Genomic DNA, 19,299 nt, shown 5'->3' with positions numbered 1-19,299 from the left:
AAAAATGAAAATTTTACTTTTTAACACAAAAATGTTACTTTAGCCATAAAATTTTCATTTTTACAAGGGAGAAAAGAGAAAGTACACAATACAATTTATTGTGCATGTTCTCCTGAGTACGCTGATACCCCATATGTGGTAAAAATCAATTGTTTGGGCGCACGGCAGAGCTCGGAAGGGAAGGAGCGCCATTTGAATTTTTGAACGCAAAATTAGCTGCACTCATTAGCGGACGCCATGTCGGGTTTGAAGACCCCCTGAGGTGCCTAAACAATGGAGCTCCCCCACAAGTGACCCCATTTTGGAAACTAGAGGCCTCAAATAATTTTTCTAGATGTTTGGTGAGCACTTTGAACCCCTGGGGGCTTCACAAAAGTTTATAGCGTTGAGCCATGAAAAGAAAAAAAATTTTTTTTACCACAAAACGGTTGCTTCAACTAGGTAGCTTTTTTTTTCACAAGGGTAACAGGAAAAAATGCACCATAAAATGTATTGTGCATTTTCTCCTGAGTACGCAGATACCTCATATGTGGTGGAAATCAAATGTTTGGACACACAGCAGTGCTCGGAAGGCAAGGAGCGCCATTTGAATTTTTGAGTGCAAAATTAGCTGCACCTGTTAGCGGACGCCATGTCGGGTTTGAAGACCCCCTGAGGTGCCTAAACAATGGAGCTCCCCCACAAGTGACCCCATTTTGGAAACTAGAGGCCTCAAATAATTTTTCTAGATGTTTGGTGAGCACTTTGAACCCCTGGGGGCTTCACAAAAGTTTATAGCGTTGAGCCATGAAAAGAAAAAAAATTTTTTTTTACCACAAAACGGTTGCTTCAACTAGGTAGCTTTTTTTTTCACAAGGCTATCAGGAAAAAATGCACCATAAAATGTATTGTGCATTTTCTCCTGAGTACGCAGATACCTCATATGTGGTGGAAAGTAATTGTTTGGGCGCATGGCGGGGCTCAGAAGAGAAGGAGCGCCATTTGACAGCAAAATTGGTTGGAATCATTAGCGGACGCCATGTCACGTTTGGAGACCCCCCTATGGTGCCTAAACAGTGGAGCTCCCCCACAAGTGACACCATTTTGGAAACTAGAGCCCTCAAATAATTTTTCTAGATGTTTGGTGAGCACTTTGAACACCTGGGGGCTTCACAGAGGTTTATAGCGTTGAGCCGTGAAAAGAAAACATTTTTTTTTTACCACAAAACGGTTGCTTCAACTAGGTAGCTTTTTTTTCACAAGGGTAACAGGAAAAAATGCACCATAAAACGTATTGTGCAATTTCTCCTGAGTACACAGACACCTCACATGTGGTGGAAAGTAATTGTTTGAGCGCATGGCGGGGCTCAGAAGAGAAGGAGCGCCATTTGACTTTTCAAACGCACAGACGCAGTGCACTGATCGGCCGCTGCAGGACGCACGGTCTGATGCGATAAAAAAAGCGTCGGGGATACGTAAAAAAAAGTCACGCCAAAAATTGACCATGGATGCAGATACGTTATGTGCATCCCTGATCAGCGCTTGGCGGGACGCACGGACGGATGCGATACAAAAAGCGTCGCAAATACGGAAAAAAAGTCACGCCAAAAATTGAGCAGGGATGCCGATCCATTATCTGCATCCCTGATCAGCGCTCGGCGGGACGCACGGACGGATGCGATACAAAAAGCGTCGGGGATACGGAAAAAAAAGTCACGCCAAAAATTGAGCAGGGATGCCGATCCGTTATCTGCATCCCTGATCAGAGCTTGGCGGGACGCACGGACGGATGAGGTGTAAAAATGGACAGGGGATACGGAAAAAAAAAAAAAGTTATACTCACAGTACCCAGAGGACTAGCAGGAGGATCACTGACCAGAAGAGCTGCAGAGGAACAGATGGCAGAGAGATGGACAACTTTACAGGAGCAGCAGGCAGATCAGCAGAATGCCCAGGAAGGACCCAGCGATGGACGCAGATGTGATCAGGCCGGTGAAGACAGGTAAGAGGACGTCGGGGGAGAGCAGAGGGGGAGAGGGGGGGGGTGAGAGCAGAGGGGGAGAGGGGGGGGGGTGAGAGCAGAGGGGGAGAGGGGGGGGTGAGAGCAGAGGGGGAGAGGGGGGGGGTGAGAGCAGAGGGGGGGGTGAGAGCAGAGGGGGGGGTGAGAGCAGAGGGGGAGACCGGAGAGGGAGCTGCAGAAGCAGAATAGAAATAATGGAGGAGGCAGTCAGATCGCGGGGGGAGCGGATCGGGATGTCGGGGGGGGGGGGGTGGTTGGGGGGAGCAGATCGCGGGGGGGCACGGCAGGGGCTATCACGGCAGCGCGCAGGGGCACCGCGGGAGCGCGCACGGGCTGCAAAGTGAGCACAGTACTCACTTTGCAGCAGCAGCGGTGGTAGCAGATCGGGATGCCGGGGGGGCAGATCGGGGCGTAGGGGGGCAGATCGGGGGGGCACGGGCAGGGGCCTTCACGGGAGCGCGCAGGGGCCTTCACGGGAGCGCGCAGGGAGCGTAATACTTACCATTAGAGCTGCAGCGGCGGAGACATCAGAGGCGGCGGCGGCAGCAGCAGCGGTGGCGTGGTACCAAAAGTACCAGCCACTCCACGCTGCAAACATGTTGGGGGAGGGCTCGCAGGCCAGCACAGGCCTGGGGAGGGCGGCCACCGGCAGATCAGACCGCCCCACTGCACACTGATTGGAGCGATTGCGCGTCATAGCACGATCGCTCCAATCAGTGCTGCAGGGGCTGGGGGCGGCATGTTTGAGGTCCACCTATGATATGCTGCTGCAGCTGCGGCATCTCATAGCTGGATCTCACAGGATCGCACTAATTCGGGCATTATTTTTGCCGAAATTAGTGCGATCGATGTGGTTGGCGGTTCAGATTTGAACAGCCAATCACATCGATCGTCGATAGGGGGTGGCGATGCCGCCCCCCCTGGGGTCAAGCAAAGGTCCCCTGCTGTAAGAAACAGCAGGGGACATCATTTGAAAGCCGTTGCTATGGCCACGGCAATCAAATGAAGTTTAGGCCGTAAAATTACGTCCCTGGTCGTTAAGTCACGTTAAAATAGGACGTAATTTTACGGCCCGCGGTCGTGAAGGGGTTAATGGGTCACCTTGTTATGGGTTCACCTGGTAGGGTAAATTCTCAAAACCAATAAGCAGGACTTCCCAGGTTGCATGTGGATCAGCAAAAACAAGGACAGCCCGGCTTGTAGGTTAGAAGATATTCAGAGCAGGAAACACTGAAAGACAAAAAAGCAAGTTGTGGAAATACACAAGAACAGTAGAGTTAGTGAGTATAGAACTTGCAGGATCCAAATGGTTAATGGTATCAGCCGACACATGGTCTATGACAGAGAAGTAGGCAGTCATAAAACAAATGGATACCCAAAGGAAAAAATGATGAATTTGCAAACTGGATATTTTTTTGAAGAATGACCTTACTTGATTGCACACTATAACTGCAGCTTTCTAGTGTAAAGAGCAACAGTATAACAGAGAAAAGTTTGTTCTGGATAAAGCCAACAAATGGTTAATGACAGGTCAAAAATGATGAACAGGCAACTGACTACTTGCTTGTGTGCCGCCTCCACGCCTGTAGCAGCCGGGCTGCTCAGATCCGGACCCGCTGTGTGGCTCTAGGGATCCTCCGGACCCGGGGGTCACGTGGACACGCCAAATGAAAAAGGGGGACGTAGTTGTACGGGCTTGGCCGTATTCAGTTTGTGACGCCATCCACGGTGTGTGGTGAAGTGTGGCACCACCGCTGCTGTTGAGGGACACCCAGGGGAGATGTAATGGCAGCTGGATGTTAACCTCTCCATGGGTAGGGATGGTTGCCCCGGGACCCAGTGGCTCGGTGCAGGGGATGGCGATAGCAGGGGCCTGCGCGCCCGGACGTATTGGGGGATATTTGGTTACTCACAGTTGAATAAACCACACGAGTGTTTTGGTAAACCAAGGTGCTGGTGGCCGGCTGCCATGACCGGTTGTACTCTGGTCCCCCACCCGGGCTGGTGGTCGCCGCCTTTTCCCTCTGCATTGTTTTTATTTGTGTTAGACTTCCCGGTCTAGAACACGGGAGTCCGCTCCCGGCTTGTTGTGTACCTGAGGAGCCGTGCCCGCTGACGCTGACCCGTGGGATCTACCGGGCCCTGGCGGATGCCCTATCCCTCTCTGTGGGTGGTTGTCTGCTTTCTGGACTTTGGTTGAGACAGGACCTAAAATCCTGCCCTCAATTGGTTAATTAGCTAGGCCGTTGGTTCCGGTCCTGGCTTCAGGGTCCAAGTACTCCCTCTGTGCATGGTTTCCGGGTTGGTTCTCCGGTGTTGGTACCGGCGGGCTACAACCCTGCCCCGGTCCACCTCAGATCTCCGGCTGCCGTCTTCCCATCGCCTGCTGACGGTGACCATCTTCCACCTAGCCAACGCACCAGGGTTCCAACCCTGGCGCCTGTCAACTTGAGCTTCACCTCCGCTGGAGCTACGCCTAGCCCCAGCTTCCACTCCTCACTCCAACTTGGTCTGCTCTGATCTGAACTCCACTCAACTATTTCCTGGCCCGGGCTGTCTAGACCCCTAGGTGGGCGTTCCCTATCTGCCTGGTCCCGCCCACTGGTGTGTCTGTCTTGCCATGAGGGGGGCGGCTAGGGTTACAGGTCGGCTGTGTGTAATCCTGTGAGGGATGGTGTTATGCCGGGGCCTAATTGTGTGACTACCTATAGCACATTTGTAGTGTTAACAGTACCAGTGTAGCAGAGAACAGTATGTTACAAAAACCCCAAAAAGTTACATACATGTCAGAGTTAGGAAATAAATGCAAATAGACAAGTATTGCTGAAGATTAGTGACAGAAATGGATGGTGCATTAAACTCTATAATGACAAGTGGAGCAGAATGCAGAGCTTACTGAAGTCTCTGACCTCACATGAATGTCTTAGTTGTCCTTAAATGCTCCGAGTGATGATGTCAAGGTAGTCATCACCAGGTCACAGTAATAACCTGCTGTAGAGTTGCACAAAAGAAACTGGCTCTAGGCAAGGGTATATTAGTAGACACCTGAGCCAGGACAAGTAAGTTAGAGTAAGGGCACGCTCACACGAGCGTATGTATTGGACCAATGTTAGTCAATGAGGCAGAGCAGTTGGTTCAGATTCTGGATGAGAGAAAAGTCGCAATATGCTGCGATTTGCTGAAAACGTCCCAGAATAGCCAATACAAGTCACTGGGTGTGAGAAAAAAAACTGACGCTACATGGACGGCACACGGACCATCCTAGTGACATCCGTTTTTATGAATACATTACTATCATGTAGCACAGAACACTGTAAATGGTCCTGTAAATGACTGTAAATGACTAGTAGAATATGTTATTATAGCTCACCTAGACCTATATGTATCCCAAATGGTGGACGGTGCCAGGCACATCAGGCCAGATCCTGGTGTAACAGCGATAATCAAGAGAAGTGGAAAAAGCCAGCAACCATATTGGAAAAACTTTGAAGCTTTATTGTGAAAAATCCATAAAAACATACAGTGGATAAAAAGCTCAGCATGTAGACAAGGTTCTACGCGTTTCAGGCCTAACATGTAACTGGCCCTTAATCATGTAGCTGCTTAGAAAAAAAACATATTGTACACTGACAGCACACTGAAAGCACACAGATGACAAGTGAAAATAAATTGTCCTACTCTCCTCGATGAGAATGGGACAGATTTTCCATACGTTCGTGAGAGTCCAGCCTAAGGCCGGTTTCAGACGTCCGTATTTAATCAGGTACAAACCACAAGTATGGTTCTTGTCATTCGTGTGTCATGCATATGTCACACGTGTGACATCTGTGTTTGCATACGTGTGACATGTAGTGGAGAAAACAGAGCGCCTTTTAAATAAAAAGATTTTCTGTATTCACCTGTTTCCAGCGCTGTGTTCTTTGGCTCTGCTGCCTCCCACTTCTGCCCCCCACTCATTATTTTCATTGATTATTCACTGCACTGAGGAGTTGAAAGCAGGAACATCGCTGGGGACAGCACCGAGAACAGCATCGCCAGGGACAAGTGAGTATTGAGCAAGCAGTGTGTGTGCAGTGATGTCCAGGAGGTCATTGGAGTTCCCAATGAACTCTGATGACATCCTTATGACACCCCCGCGATACCCGCACTACAGCAGGTGTCAGAACGGTGATTTCACAAGTTCATCAGAGTTCATTGGGAACAGGGCCGCCATCAGGGCATTACTACTGTCCGCCGACCACAGACCCGCTGGCCGCAAGCCCGCTGACCGCAGACCCACCGACCACAGGCCCCACCGACTGCAGACCCGCCGACCACAGACCCGTCGACCGCAAGCCCGCCAACCACAGACCCGCCGGCTTTCAAGTCCACTGACCACAGACCCGCCGACTGCAGACCCACCGACCGCAAGCCCGCTGACCCACCAACCGCAAGCCCGCCGACCACAGACCCGCCGACCGCAGGCCCCCCCCGACCATAGGCAGACCCCTGACCCTGTCTTGCTTCAGGGGTGGGAAACCTCCGGCCCGTGGTCTCATGCCTCCCTGCTGTGAGCCTCCTGCATTCCTGATGTGATCCTCCTGCCCCTCTGCTGTCAGCCTCCTGCCCCTCTGCTGTCAGCCTCCTGCCCCTCTGCTGTCAGCCTCCTGCCCCTCTGCTGTCAGCCTCCTGCCCCTCTGCCGTCAGCCTCCTGCCCCTCTGCCGTCAGCCTCCTGCCCCTCTGCCGTCAGCCTCCTGCCCCTCTGCCGTCAGCCTCCTGCCCCTCTGCCGTCAGCCTCCTGCCCCTCTGCCGTCAGCCTCCTGCCCCTCTGCCGTCAGCCTCCTGCCCCTCTGCCGTCAGCCTCCTGTCCCTCTGCTGTGAGCCTCCTGCCCCTCTCCTGTGAGCCTCCTGCCTCTCTCCTGTGAGCCTCCTGCCTCTCTCCTGTGAGCCTCCTGCCTCTCTCCTGTGAGCCTCCTGCCTCTCTCCTGTGAGCCTCCTGCCTCTCTCCTGTGAGCATCCTGCCCCTCTCCTGTGAGCATCCTGCCCCTCTCCTGTGAGCATCCTGCCCCTCTCCTGTGAGCATCCTGCCCCTCTCCTGTGAGCATCCTGCCCCTCTCCTGTGAGCATCCTGCCCCTCTCCTGTGAGCATCCTGCCTCTCTGCTGTGAGCCTCCTGCCTCTCGCTTCTGTGAGCCTCCTGCCTCTTGCTGCTGTGAGCCACCCTCCCTCCAGTGCTGTGTGCTACACCCAATGCTATCTATGCTCCCTCAGTCCTGTTCATGTCCTCCAGTCCTGTGTGTGCCCCTCTAGTGTTGTCTGTGCCACCGCCAGTGTACTGTCCGAGCCCCAGCCCCTCCTGTGATGTGTATATGCCCCCAGTCCCTCCTGCTGTGATGTGTGTATATGTCCCCAGCCCCTCCTGTGATGTGTGTATATGTCCCCAGCCCCTCCTGTGATGTGTGTATATGTCCCCAGCCCCTCCTGTGATGTGTGTATATGTCCCCAGCCCCTCCTGTGATGTGTGTATATGTCCCCAGCCCCTCCTGTGATGTGTGTATATGTCCCCAGCCCCTCCTATGATGTGTGTATATGTCCCCAGCCCCTCCTGTGATGTGTGTATATGTCCCCAGCCCCTCCTGTGATGTGTATATGCCCCCAGTCCCTCCTGCTGTGATGTGTGTATATGTCCCCAGCCCCTCTTGTGATGTGTGTATATGTCCCCAGCCCCTCCTGTGATGTGTGTATATGTCCCCAGCCCCTCCTGTGATGTGTGTATATGTCCCCAGCCCCTCCTGTGATGTGTGTATATGTCCCCAGCCCCTCCTGTGATGTGTGTATATGTCCCCAGCCCCTCCTGTGATGTGTGTATATGTCCCCAGCCCCTCCTGTGATGTGTGTATATGTCCCCAGCCCCTCCTGTGATGTATATATATGTCTCCAGCCCCTCCTGTGATGTATATATATATGTCCTCAGCACCTCCTGTGATGTAAATATATGCCCCCAGCAGCCCCCCAGCCCCTCCTGCGATGTGTATATATATATATGCCCCCAGTCCCTCCTGTGATATACGTGCCTTCAGCGTCTCATACATGATGTATATGATTTACCAATCTGTTGACACACACATATATATATATATATATATATATATATATATATATATATATATATATATATACACATATACATACACATATACATATATACATACACACACACACACACACACACACACACACACACACACGTACCAGAAAGCCCCCGGGATGGGACATATATACCGGAAGGAGGACATATTCACCAGGAGGGGCAGAAACCAAGCTGGCAACATATATATACCCGCATGTGTCCAGGAGAGGGATAAATAATAATTGCAATATACAGTGTATATATATATATATATATATATATATATATATATATATATATATATATATATATATATATATATATATATATATATATATATATATATATATAAAAATATATATATTACATATTGTGAGACAGGGGATATAGCTCAGCTGGGATCTTTGCTTTGGTCCAAGCGAGTGGCTATGGATTCACAGATGACAGCGGCAGACTGGCAGGTTCCAAACAGATACGGCCACTGCCGTGTTTATTGTGTACACTTATGCCTTAGTGTTACACATGCAAAAACAGGAAAATAAATGTCTAAGGCCGTCTGGCCACTAACTAACAACAGAATGCTAACTACAAAATAAACCTATGTAACAAACAAAACAGTATTCTCTTACTGTGTGGGTTCCTCAGCACAGCCAGTGGAGGTATAAAGTCTCAGCCCCAGCAGCCATGAGCCTCTCCTGCTATCCTCAGCAGGTTCTCTTTCACTGAATGCCTCCTGATTATTTCAGCTGATCCAGTGAGGGATCAAAACCTGGATTGAATGTGGAGAAGGGAGCAACCAGTCCCACTGCCATTCCTACTGATTGCTCCAGGAAAAACCGAGCCCAAAATTACACTGAAATAAACAGGCTTCAGTGACTAACTTATTGCTGAGCCAGATATAATGTTCCCAGCATTTCCCAGCCCATTTGCATGGGCCGACCGCTCCACAGTCAGTACGTGGAGACATATGAATTGAACCGAGGGGAAACATACCTGTTCTCTAGTACTTCTCCCCTCGGCATCTCACATACCCCCTCCCTCTGTTCGAGCCGTGGGGTCGGACACAATGACTTACCAAGCAGTGCGTTCTATACAACGCGTCTGCGTTCCCATGCGCCTTGCCTGCTCTGTGCTCCACTGAAAATTTAAAATTTTGTAACGCCAAGAACCAGCGTGTCACCCGCGCATTGCCCTCTTTTGCCTGGGACATCCATGTCAGTGGTGAATGGTCCGTCACTAGCCGAAATCGGCGTCCTAGTAAATAATAAAGCAGGGTTTCCAGGGCCCACTTCACAGCTAAGGCTTCTCGCTCAACCACACTGTATTTTTGTTCTGCCTCCGTACGTTTTCTGCTTAGATAGCCCACTGGGTGTTCCTCGCCGTTCACTTCTTGTGAAAACACCGCGCCGAGGCCAACACCAGAGGCATCTGTTTGAACAATAAACTGTGTAAAGTTTGGGGTAACCAACACTGGTTGGTCACATAAAGCCTGTTTCAACCTTTGAAAGGCGTCCTCTGCTTCTGCGTTCCACTTTATTGAGACAGAGGTTGACCACTTGGTAAGATTCGTGAGTGGGGCTGCGATGGTAGCAAAATTTTTGATGAACCGCCGGTAATAACCAACGATCCCCAAAAAGGCTCTGACCTGTCTTTTGGTGACCGTTTGTGGCCAATTCTGAATGGCGTCCACTTTGTTTGCCTGAGGTTTTATAACTCCTCTACCAATGATGTATCCCAGATAGCAAGCTTCTTCCAACCCCAATGTACACTTCTTGGGATTGGCAGTCAAGCCGGCAGTCCTTAGAGTCCAAGACAGCTTGCACCTTTGGCAAATGAGTTTCCCAGTTATCACTAAAGATAATGATATCGTCCAAATATGCGGATGCATACTGAACATGGGGCTTTAGGACAATATCCATTAGTCGTTGGAAGGTGGCTGGGGCTCCATGCAAACCAAATGGCATATCCCGGTACTGGAACAGTCCCTGTGGCGTAACAAAGGCAGTTTTCTCTTTGGCAGAGTCAGTGAGTGGAATCTGCCAATAACCTTTTGTTAAGTCAATAGTGGATATGTATCTGGCTGAACCTAGTCTCTCTATAAGTTCATCAAATCTTGGCATAGGGTAGGCATCGAATTTCGATACCTCATTCAACTTGCGAAAATCGTTACAGAACCGGATAGTCCCATCGGGCTTGGGCACCAGCACGATAGGACTAGCCCACTCACTCCGGGACTCCTCAATAACCCCGAGCGCCAGCATTTTCTCTACTTCCCGGGCAATGGCTTGTCTCTGAGCCTCAGGAATTCGATGCGGTTTTAACCGTACACGTGACTGAGGGTTGGTGACAATGTCATGTTAAATTATGTTAGTACGGCCAGGTAGTTCTGAAAAAATATCTGCATTTCTCTGTACGAACTCCTTGGTTTCTTGTATTTGGGTCTTGGATAGCGTGACTGCAATACCCACCTCTGGTGGTACTATCTGGGGGTCACTTACCTCAGATGTTGGTGCCACTCAAGGCCCACTATCAAGGGTAGTTTCCACTACCAGACTCTCTCTGTCCCGCCAGGACTTAAGCAAGTTTACGTGGTAGATTTGTTGAGGTTTTCTCTTGTCTGGTTGGTGTACCTTATAATTCACTTCACCTATTCTTTCCAGCACCTCGTATGGCCCCTGCCATTTTGCAAGAAATTTATTTTCTACAGTAGGTACCAAGACTAACACTGGATCCCCGGGTTGAAAAACTCGTGTAATAGCCGCCCGGTTGTACACCCTGCTTTGGGCGCGTTGTGCGCGCACCAAACATTCTTTGACTATTGGCAAAACTGCCACAATTCTGTCCTGCATAAGTGTTATATGTTCAACTACACTGCGGTAAGGAGTCTCCTCTTGCTAACAAGTCTCCTTGGCAATATCCAACAGGCCTCTGGGACACCGCCCATAGACCAATTCAAAAGGTGAAAAACCCATGGAGGATTGGGGTACCTCTCGTATGGCGAACAAGAGATATGGCAGGAGAGTATCCCAAACCCTCCCGTCCTTATCCACTACCCTTTTCAACATCCCCTTTAGGGTTTTATTGAAGCGCTCGACCAGACCGTCTGTCTGAGGGTGATACACTGAGGTACGCAGTTGGGAGATTTTTAGTAATTTACATAGTTCTTTGAGAATATGAGACATAAAGGGGGTCCCCTGATCCGTAAGTATGTCTTTCGGAATGCCTGTGCGAGAAAACATGTTCAAAAGCTCCTTTGAAATTGCTTTTGCATTGGCATTTCCTAAGGGTACAGCCTCCGGATAACGGGTGGCGTAATCCAGTACCACCAAAATGTATTGATGACCCCTGGCAGATTTAATTAATGGATCGACTATATCCATTGCTATCCTCTCGAAGGGCACCTCTATTATTGGCAAGGGTACCAGGGGCCTTCTAAAATGTGTCATAGGCGCAGTCAACTGGCATGTAGGACAGGATTGACAGTACCGAGTTACATCTCCCGTCAGACCCGGCCAAAAGAAACGTTGCAGAATACGGTCTTTTGTCTTTTCTCCCGCCAGGTGGCCCCCCAAGGGATGTTTACGTGCCAGGTCTAAAACCACCTGACGAAAGGATTTGGGTACCACTAGCTGTTCCACCACCACTCCTCGCATCTTGTCAATGTGGTATAGCATGTCCTGTTGCACTGCCACATGTGTAAACACATTTTGAGCCCCTGGGTACACTGGGTTTCCCTCAGCGACCTTCACATTTTCCCATGCCCTTATTAAAGTTGGATCTTGGTGTTGAGTGGTCTCGAAATTATCACGGGCCACCTCAAGACCTGGCATCTCTATAACATCCTCTAGCGTGTCCGCCTCGCCTGCAAACACAGCCAGAGGAGAGTCTACAGATTCTGGCGCTACCCCTGTTGTGGGTCCCCTATCATCTTGTTCCAGTGGCTCAGGGCCTAACCCCAGGGTATCGTTCACCAGTTTTTCTTCAACCGGGGTGTTCACGCCATTTTTAACGTTCCACAAGTCCCAGAATAAGGGAAAGTCTCTCCCCAGGATTACGCTATGCAACATAGTCTTTACAATCACCGCCTGATGTCTTTTGGCCCCCAAGGGCGTGGCAAGAGTTACCCAGGCTGTGGGGTAGTTTTTAGTATCGCCATGTATGCAACTAATGCCCACAGTTGAACCTGTTATTACTCCAGGGTCCACCAAGCTAGCATGTACCAAGGTTACTTGACTGCCAGAGTCTAAGATGGCATTCACACTATAGCCGTTGACCTCAATGCAACACACATGTTGTTCATTTCCTGTGAGGATCTCCGCAGCACTGACTGACTGTACATATAATGACAGACGCCTTGTAATGTTACAGTCCATAGGCTCTATAGTTAATGGGCAGTTAGCAGCTACGTGGCCGAACCCACAACATCGCCAAAACTGTATGGGCCCTTGCCTTCCAGTTGGGGACCTCAGTCTGGGCCTGGTGACTTGCTGAGAAATTACACCACTAACATAGTCCTTTGTGGAAGTGCTACCCCTAGTTGCGACATTCTCTTTTGGAAAAGGAGTAGTTTTAGCAGGACTTTCAGGCGATTTCCTAGAACCCCAGCAAGGTGAAAGCGTCCCCTGGAGTAGGCTTTCAGAAGCGTTGTAACGCTCGACCATATTCAACAACTGGTCAGCGCTAGTTGGGTCACCCTGTCCGACCCACCTCTGGATCTTAGCCGGTAAGGTTCGCAGGTACTTGTCTAGGACAACACGTTCCACCATCTGTGCAGGCGTCAAAGTTTCCGGTTGCAGCCATTTTTTTTACCAGATGGATGAGGTCATGCATTTGTGAACGAGCTGGCTGATGTGCCACAAAAGTCCATAGATGTACCCGCTGTGCCCGTACATATGTGTTTACTCCAAGCCTTGCCAGGATTTTGCCTTTTAGTTTACTATAGTCCATAGCATCAGCTCCACTTAGATCATTATATGCCTTTTGCGGATCTCCAATCAGGAATGGAGCGACCACTTCAGCCCATTCGTCCACCGGTAGGCGCTCACGTTCTGCAATACGTTCAAACATTGCCAGATATGATTCCATATCATCATCAGCAGTCATTTTAAGCAAAGTCTTTTGTACAGCTTTCCGCGCACTGGCAGGGCTTTGTGCACGGTCCTCCGTGTCTCGCGGCTGCCGAACCAAGGCCTCCTTTATTGCATTTAACTGCTCTTGGTGTATTTGATGCTGCTGCTCCAGCGCCTTCTGGAGGTAAGCATTGGTCTGTTGTTGCCGGGCACTGGCCTGTTGTAGCTGGGCATTGGTCTGTTGTTGCTGGACATTGGCCTGTTGTTGCTGGACATTGGCCTGTTGTTGCTGGACATTGGCCTGTTGTTGCTGGACATTGGCCTGTTGTTGCTGGACATTGGCCTGTTGTTGCTGGACATTGGCCTGTTGTTGCTGGACATTGGCCTGTTGTAGCTGGGTATTGGTCTGCCCCAACTGTTTCAGCAGCTCCTCCATATTGCTGGTCTCTTGGCTCTTCAGCAGCACAGGAGCTTTCAGCCAGGACATTAACAAGAGACAATGCCCATAGAACGGTTTATCTGCAGTCACAGTCCAATAGCCACTAATGCCCGCATTCAAGACACCATTTGTGAGACAGGGGATATAGCTCAGCTGGGATCTTTGCTTTGGTCCAAGCGAGTGGCTATGGATTCACAGATGACAGCGGCAGAATGGCAGGTTCCAAACAGATACGGCCACTGCCGTGTTTATTGTGTACACTTATGCCTCAGTGTTACACATGCAAAAACAGGAAAATAAATGTCTAAGGCCGTCTGGCCACTAACTAACAACAGAATGCTAACTACAAAATAAACCTATGTAACAAACAAAACAGTATTCTCTTACTGTGTGGGTTCCTCAGCACAGCCAGTGGAGGTATAAAGTCTCAGCCCCAGCAGCCATGAGCCTCTCCTGCTATCCTCAGCAGGTTCTCTTTCACTGAATGCCTCCTGATTATTTCAGCTGATCCAGTGAGGGATCAAAACCTGGATTGAATGTGGAGAAGGGAGCAACCAGTCCCACTGCCATTCCTACTGATTGCTCCAGGAAAAACCGAGCCCAAAATTACACTGCAATAAACAGGCTTCAGTGACTACCTTATTGCTGAGCCAGATATAATGTTCCCAGCTTTTCCCAGTCCATTTGCATGGGCCGACCGCTCCACAGTCAGTACGTGGAGACATATGAAATGAACCAAGGGGAAACATACCTGTTCTCTAGTACTTCTCCTTTCGGCATCTCACAATATATATATATACACACACACGTTTCTCCAAGAGTGGCAGTGAGAGTGTTGAAGGTTTGAGGGGTGGAGGCGGAGCTGAGGTGGAGCCTGGGCGGAGTCCCAAGGGGGCCCGAAAATTTTGCCAGTATGGGGCCTGAAATTCCTAGTGGCGGCCCTGATTGGGAACTCCGATGACCTTCTGGATGTCACTGCGCACATACTGCTGCTCAATACTCACCTGTCCCTGCGATGCTGTCCTCGTCGATGCTGTGCTCGGTGCTGTCCTCGCGATGCTCCTGCTTCCAGATCCTCAGTGCAGGGAATAATCAATGAATATAATGAGCGTGGGTCAGAAGCGGGAGGCAGCAGAGCCGAAGAAAACAGCACTGGATACAGGTGAATATAGAATATCTTTTATTTAAAAGACCCGTGTTTTCTCCAGTATGTGTCACACTGATGTCACACGGAACACATCAGTGTGCGATCCGTGTAACACCCGTGCTGCCGAAGAAATAACGGACATGTCTCCGTGTGTGCGTATGGGGCCACGAGGGGTCACACGGTCCGTGTGAATACACGGCCTTGTGAGTAACAGTATAGTATAACATGGGTATGTGTGGCATTCGTGTTAAAAACGTGTGTCACACGTACCTGAAGCACGGACGTCTGAAACTGGCCTAAGTTCATATGTCCAGTAATCATCTATTAGAATGGATCCAGCAGCAATCCACTGACAAAAAAAAGTGTGCAAACACAACTTTCTTGTCCGTTTGGAAAAAATTTACTTTTGCAGGATCCGTTTTTTTTTCAACATGGGAGTCTATGGAAAACAGATCCATTAACGGATTAATATGTATCTTCCATTTGAAACTGATCCAGTGAGCAAAAAAATGGGTCCTTTATAAATGCAAGAAAAACAAATATATAAATAGCAATCAGTTAAAAGATCCATTATCCATAGAATACCATGTTAAAAAAATGGATTCTGCAAAAATCAACACATTGCAATTTTTTAACATAAGAAGCTAGAAATGGTCTTGTAAATTATTAATAGCTGCTGCTGTAAAGAAAAATGCGTTGTACATGGATTGTAAATGGATCGCACATGGATGAAAAAAAAAGTTTTATGGATTGAACTCTGCTTTTTTATGTGGCTGTGTGAACCTACAATTACAGTAGTCTTCATTATCAACCTAATCACAAAATGGCTCCACTGAATCTTCTCCTATTTTGTGAAAACGGTGCATGTTAAACTTCTCTACCATTGACCTATATGGGACAATCCCCAACACCTATCTATAGGTTTTAATATAACTGACTGTCCAAAATCTAAACAAATTCCTTTAGTATACCCATTTTTTTTTTTGTTTATGTGATAAAAACTAGGTTAGGCACCCTTTAGTGCCACATGAAAGGTACTAAAGGTGCCAGCGTAGAATATGCAGGGGGGGGGGGGTGGGACGTTGTATATATATTTGACCTCCATTGACGCTTTTTAGGCTGGATGCCCACAATCGGGGTTTGCAGCGTTTTGGGCGCAGAGTGTTTTCCCTGCGTCCATGACGCTGCGTTGTGCAGTAGAAGTACAGTGGAAGGAGTTTTAGAACTCTCATGCCCACTGTGCTTCTTTTCTCCGCAGCATAAACTGACCGGTGGCGCAGCTTCCTGAGCCCTCAGCATGTCAATTTATGCTGCGTAGATGAGTGTTCTCTGCAGGTAGAATAGAGCTAAAGTCCACAGCAGCCTGAACCCAAATCGTGGGCATGGCCAGCTGCGTTCTCCCGTGGGCAACACTCACATCTCTGCAGGAAGGCTGACACTGGGTACAAGACGCCGTGTCGCTGGATCATGGCCACATAGCCCAACAGTGAGAATATTGTTGCTACAGCTACATTTTGGGGGAAGTAGCTGTGGATTCAAAATGCTTAATATACTGAATAAAATCCTTGAGGGGTGCTGATTCCAAAATGGGGTCACTTGTGGGGGTTTTCTGACGTATAGGTACCCAAGAGGCCCTGCTAATGTGACATGGTGCGCAAAGTTTATTTCAACTTTTCCAAAATTAAAATGGTGCTCCTTCCATTCCAAGCCCTCCCATTTATCCAAACAGGTTTTTGGCCACATGTGGGGTATCCCTGCGCTCACAAGAAATTGGAAAACAACCTGTGGGGTCCACATTTTGTTGTTGCCTCTCAGTTCTTATCTATCTTTTATTTCCATCTCTCTATTTATCAATCCTTCTAGGCTGTTCTTTTCTTTCAGTTTATCCATCCATCCTTCTATGCTTTTCTTTCTGTTTATCCATCCATCCTTCTATGCTTTTCTTTCTGTTTATCCATCCATCCTTCTATGCTTTTCTATTTATCCATCCTTTTTATAATAGTATCCCCTTCTTTTTTTTTTATTTTCAAGCACATGGATGTTATGCTTTCATGTCAGTCACTATTTTCTGTTTATTAGGTGGAGTCTATGCCATGCTTATGGGATATGGCTTCACCAGACTACAGCAAGAAGCAGCTGAGGGAAAATAGCTGGATTACGGTCTGCCGGGAGCTGTACCCACGTTGGCATGAGGCCGATGCCAATCTTCAGAATAACATTGGTAATGTGCAATGATGCTTCCTACCATGGGAAACTATATTTGTAACAAATGTGTTGTATTTATTTATATATATATTTTTATTTTATTTTTTTTTTAAAGAAAGTGACATCCGCAAAAGATGGAGATCGGTGAAGGACCGCTTCTTCAAGTGTCTCTCCGAATGCAACAAAAGTGGTGCTTCGCCTTCCAAAACACATATTGCATACCAGGAGGAGTTGCAGTTCTTGTGCAGCGGAAGAGTGTTACGCCAGTAAGTTTAAAAAAAAAAAAAGAAAAAAAAAAAAAGAGTTGGTAAATTCATGATTACATCCATTTTGTTATGTATTCACAGGACAGAAGGAAATATTGGTGAGCCAGAGGAGCCTGCGCTTGAGAGCACCATCAACAATGAAGACCAGTCAAGCCATGCCTCAGAAGAATTGGTGGTGCCGCCGCCAATAATAATTGTAGACCCTCTCTGTCCCACCACAAGTGGGTCTTCTACAGTTGCGCCCAGTTCTGGCACTGGTGGTCATGAGATCCAGAGAGCCAAAAAAAGAAAAAACCCCACAACACTGGCTAGTACCAAACCAAATGACCCCCTGACCACCCAAACATTGGAATTCCTTAAAAACACATCCACGGAGGATGAGTTTGATACTTTTGCTTCAAGCATGGCCAAGCGTTTGAGGCAACTGAACAACAAAGCCAAACAATCGGCCTGTATGACGGCCTTTTGTGGCTTGCTTGCTGGGTTTGAGGAAGAAGGGCCGTTCCCTACTGCGGGTGAATTAGTGTGTGGTGTCGAAAAAATGTTTACCTTGAAACGACAGCCACCACAAAATGTCACTATACCGCAACGATCAGCTGTCACACATGCTACCTGTACCACACCCTTCCAACAGTATCCTGCTTCACATGTGAGACCTAGCAACACATATTTGCAACATGTCAGCCAAGCAACAGTTGACCCTACTGACCACCCGATTTCAGGGCCATCCCAAGGCTCGGAAGCCATGGGCGGGTATTTCTCGCGAGATTTTTTTAATCTTTAAATTAATTATTTCATTAAATAACAAACTTATTTGTTTAGTAATAAAAAGTTTAATAAATATATTGTTATACACTATTTGCTGTCTGTGTGTTATTTAAATGCAAGGTTTTGAAAACATTCAAGGTTTTAAATATAAAAACAACATTCTTTAAAAACACATTTTTAATTCAAAAAACACAAACATGTCAGACCACAGTGTAGCATGCTAATGACTGGTGAAAAAAACTTGTAACATCTTGTCTTTCAAGCGGGTTCCTGTCTTCTCTGCTGATCAGGCTGCACAACACCGACACTGGAGTATTGCCAGTGCACGGCACCTTCCGGACTCATAAAGTAGTCAGTGAAGGTATCTCGCACAGAGACACCAGAGTTACTTGGCCGACCAGAAACGGTTAATACTGGCATAAAGCTTCGTGCCTGTGCTTCTTCAAATACATCACTGGTGTACTGACGACCAAAATTGTGGAGCACACAGCACGCTTTTATGACAGCATCAACCGTGCTTGGTTGTAACTGGATGGCTGTGTGAAAGATCCTCCACTGACTACTCATGATTCCAAAGGTGCACTCCACATATCTACGTGCACGACTCAGCCGATAGTTAAAAATCCTCCGCCGGTCATCCAGTCCTCTCCGTGGGTATGGGCGCAGCAGGTTTGTTAGTAAAGGGAAGGCCTCATCCGATACCATCACAAAGGGGACTGGATCTGTGGAGCCCGGGAAAGGTTGAGGGGCTGGGAGTGTTCCGCAATCTCGAAGAATTTGCAGTCCAATCTGTGATGTTCTCAACACCCGAGAATCTCCCGTACTGCCATAAGCACCAACATCAATGGCCACAAAGTTGTAATGGGCATCAGCCACCGCCATGAGGACCACAGAAAAATATTTTTTGTAATTAAAAAAATGTGATCCTGATCGCGGTGGCTTCTGAACCCTAACATGTTTGCCATCAACTGCACCTATGCAGTTGGGGAAGTTGGCCACAGTCTGAAAGCCTGCCGCAACCTGTAGCCAAGTTTCCTCGGTTGGGGAAGGCATCACTATGGGCTGCAACTTCTGCCAGATCACGTTGCATGTGCACCTCACAATTTTGGAAATGGTAGATTTACCAACCCGAAATTGAAGATGCAGGGATGCAAAACTCTCTCCAGTGGCCAGAAATCTGGAAAAGAAAAGAAAATGAAATTAAAACCAGTTTTTCACATTTTTCAAAAATTACATACTTTGCAATTGAATTCACCCATTTTGTTTAGACATGTCAAGTAGGTTCACTACACTGTGT

General features: G+C 48.3%; 1 protein-coding gene across 1 annotated transcript in view; it reads left to right on the top strand.

The window, feature by feature from the left end:
- LOC142297277 (uncharacterized) overlaps positions 1-18,169 on the top strand; it is a 28,353-nt gene extending 10,184 nt beyond the window's left edge. Inside the window, exons 5-8 of the mRNA XM_075341529.1 lie at positions 16,843-16,984; positions 17,084-17,234; positions 17,316-17,749; positions 18,123-18,169. Coding sequence (XP_075197644.1) covers positions 16,843-16,984; positions 17,084-17,234; positions 17,316-17,749; positions 18,123-18,169 — 774 coding nt within the window. The remainder of the gene's footprint in view (positions 1-16,842; positions 16,985-17,083; positions 17,235-17,315; positions 17,750-18,122) is intronic.
- Positions 18,170-19,299: the final 1,130 nt, after the last annotated feature.

Source organism: Anomaloglossus baeobatrachus, chromosome 3, assembly GCF_048569485.1.
Source record: "Anomaloglossus baeobatrachus isolate aAnoBae1 chromosome 3, aAnoBae1.hap1, whole genome shotgun sequence".
Taxonomy (NCBI): Eukaryota; Metazoa; Chordata; class Amphibia; order Anura; family Aromobatidae; genus Anomaloglossus; species Anomaloglossus baeobatrachus.
Note: the sequence above shows the minus strand (reverse complement) of the source record. Positions and strands in the feature narration are given on the sequence as shown.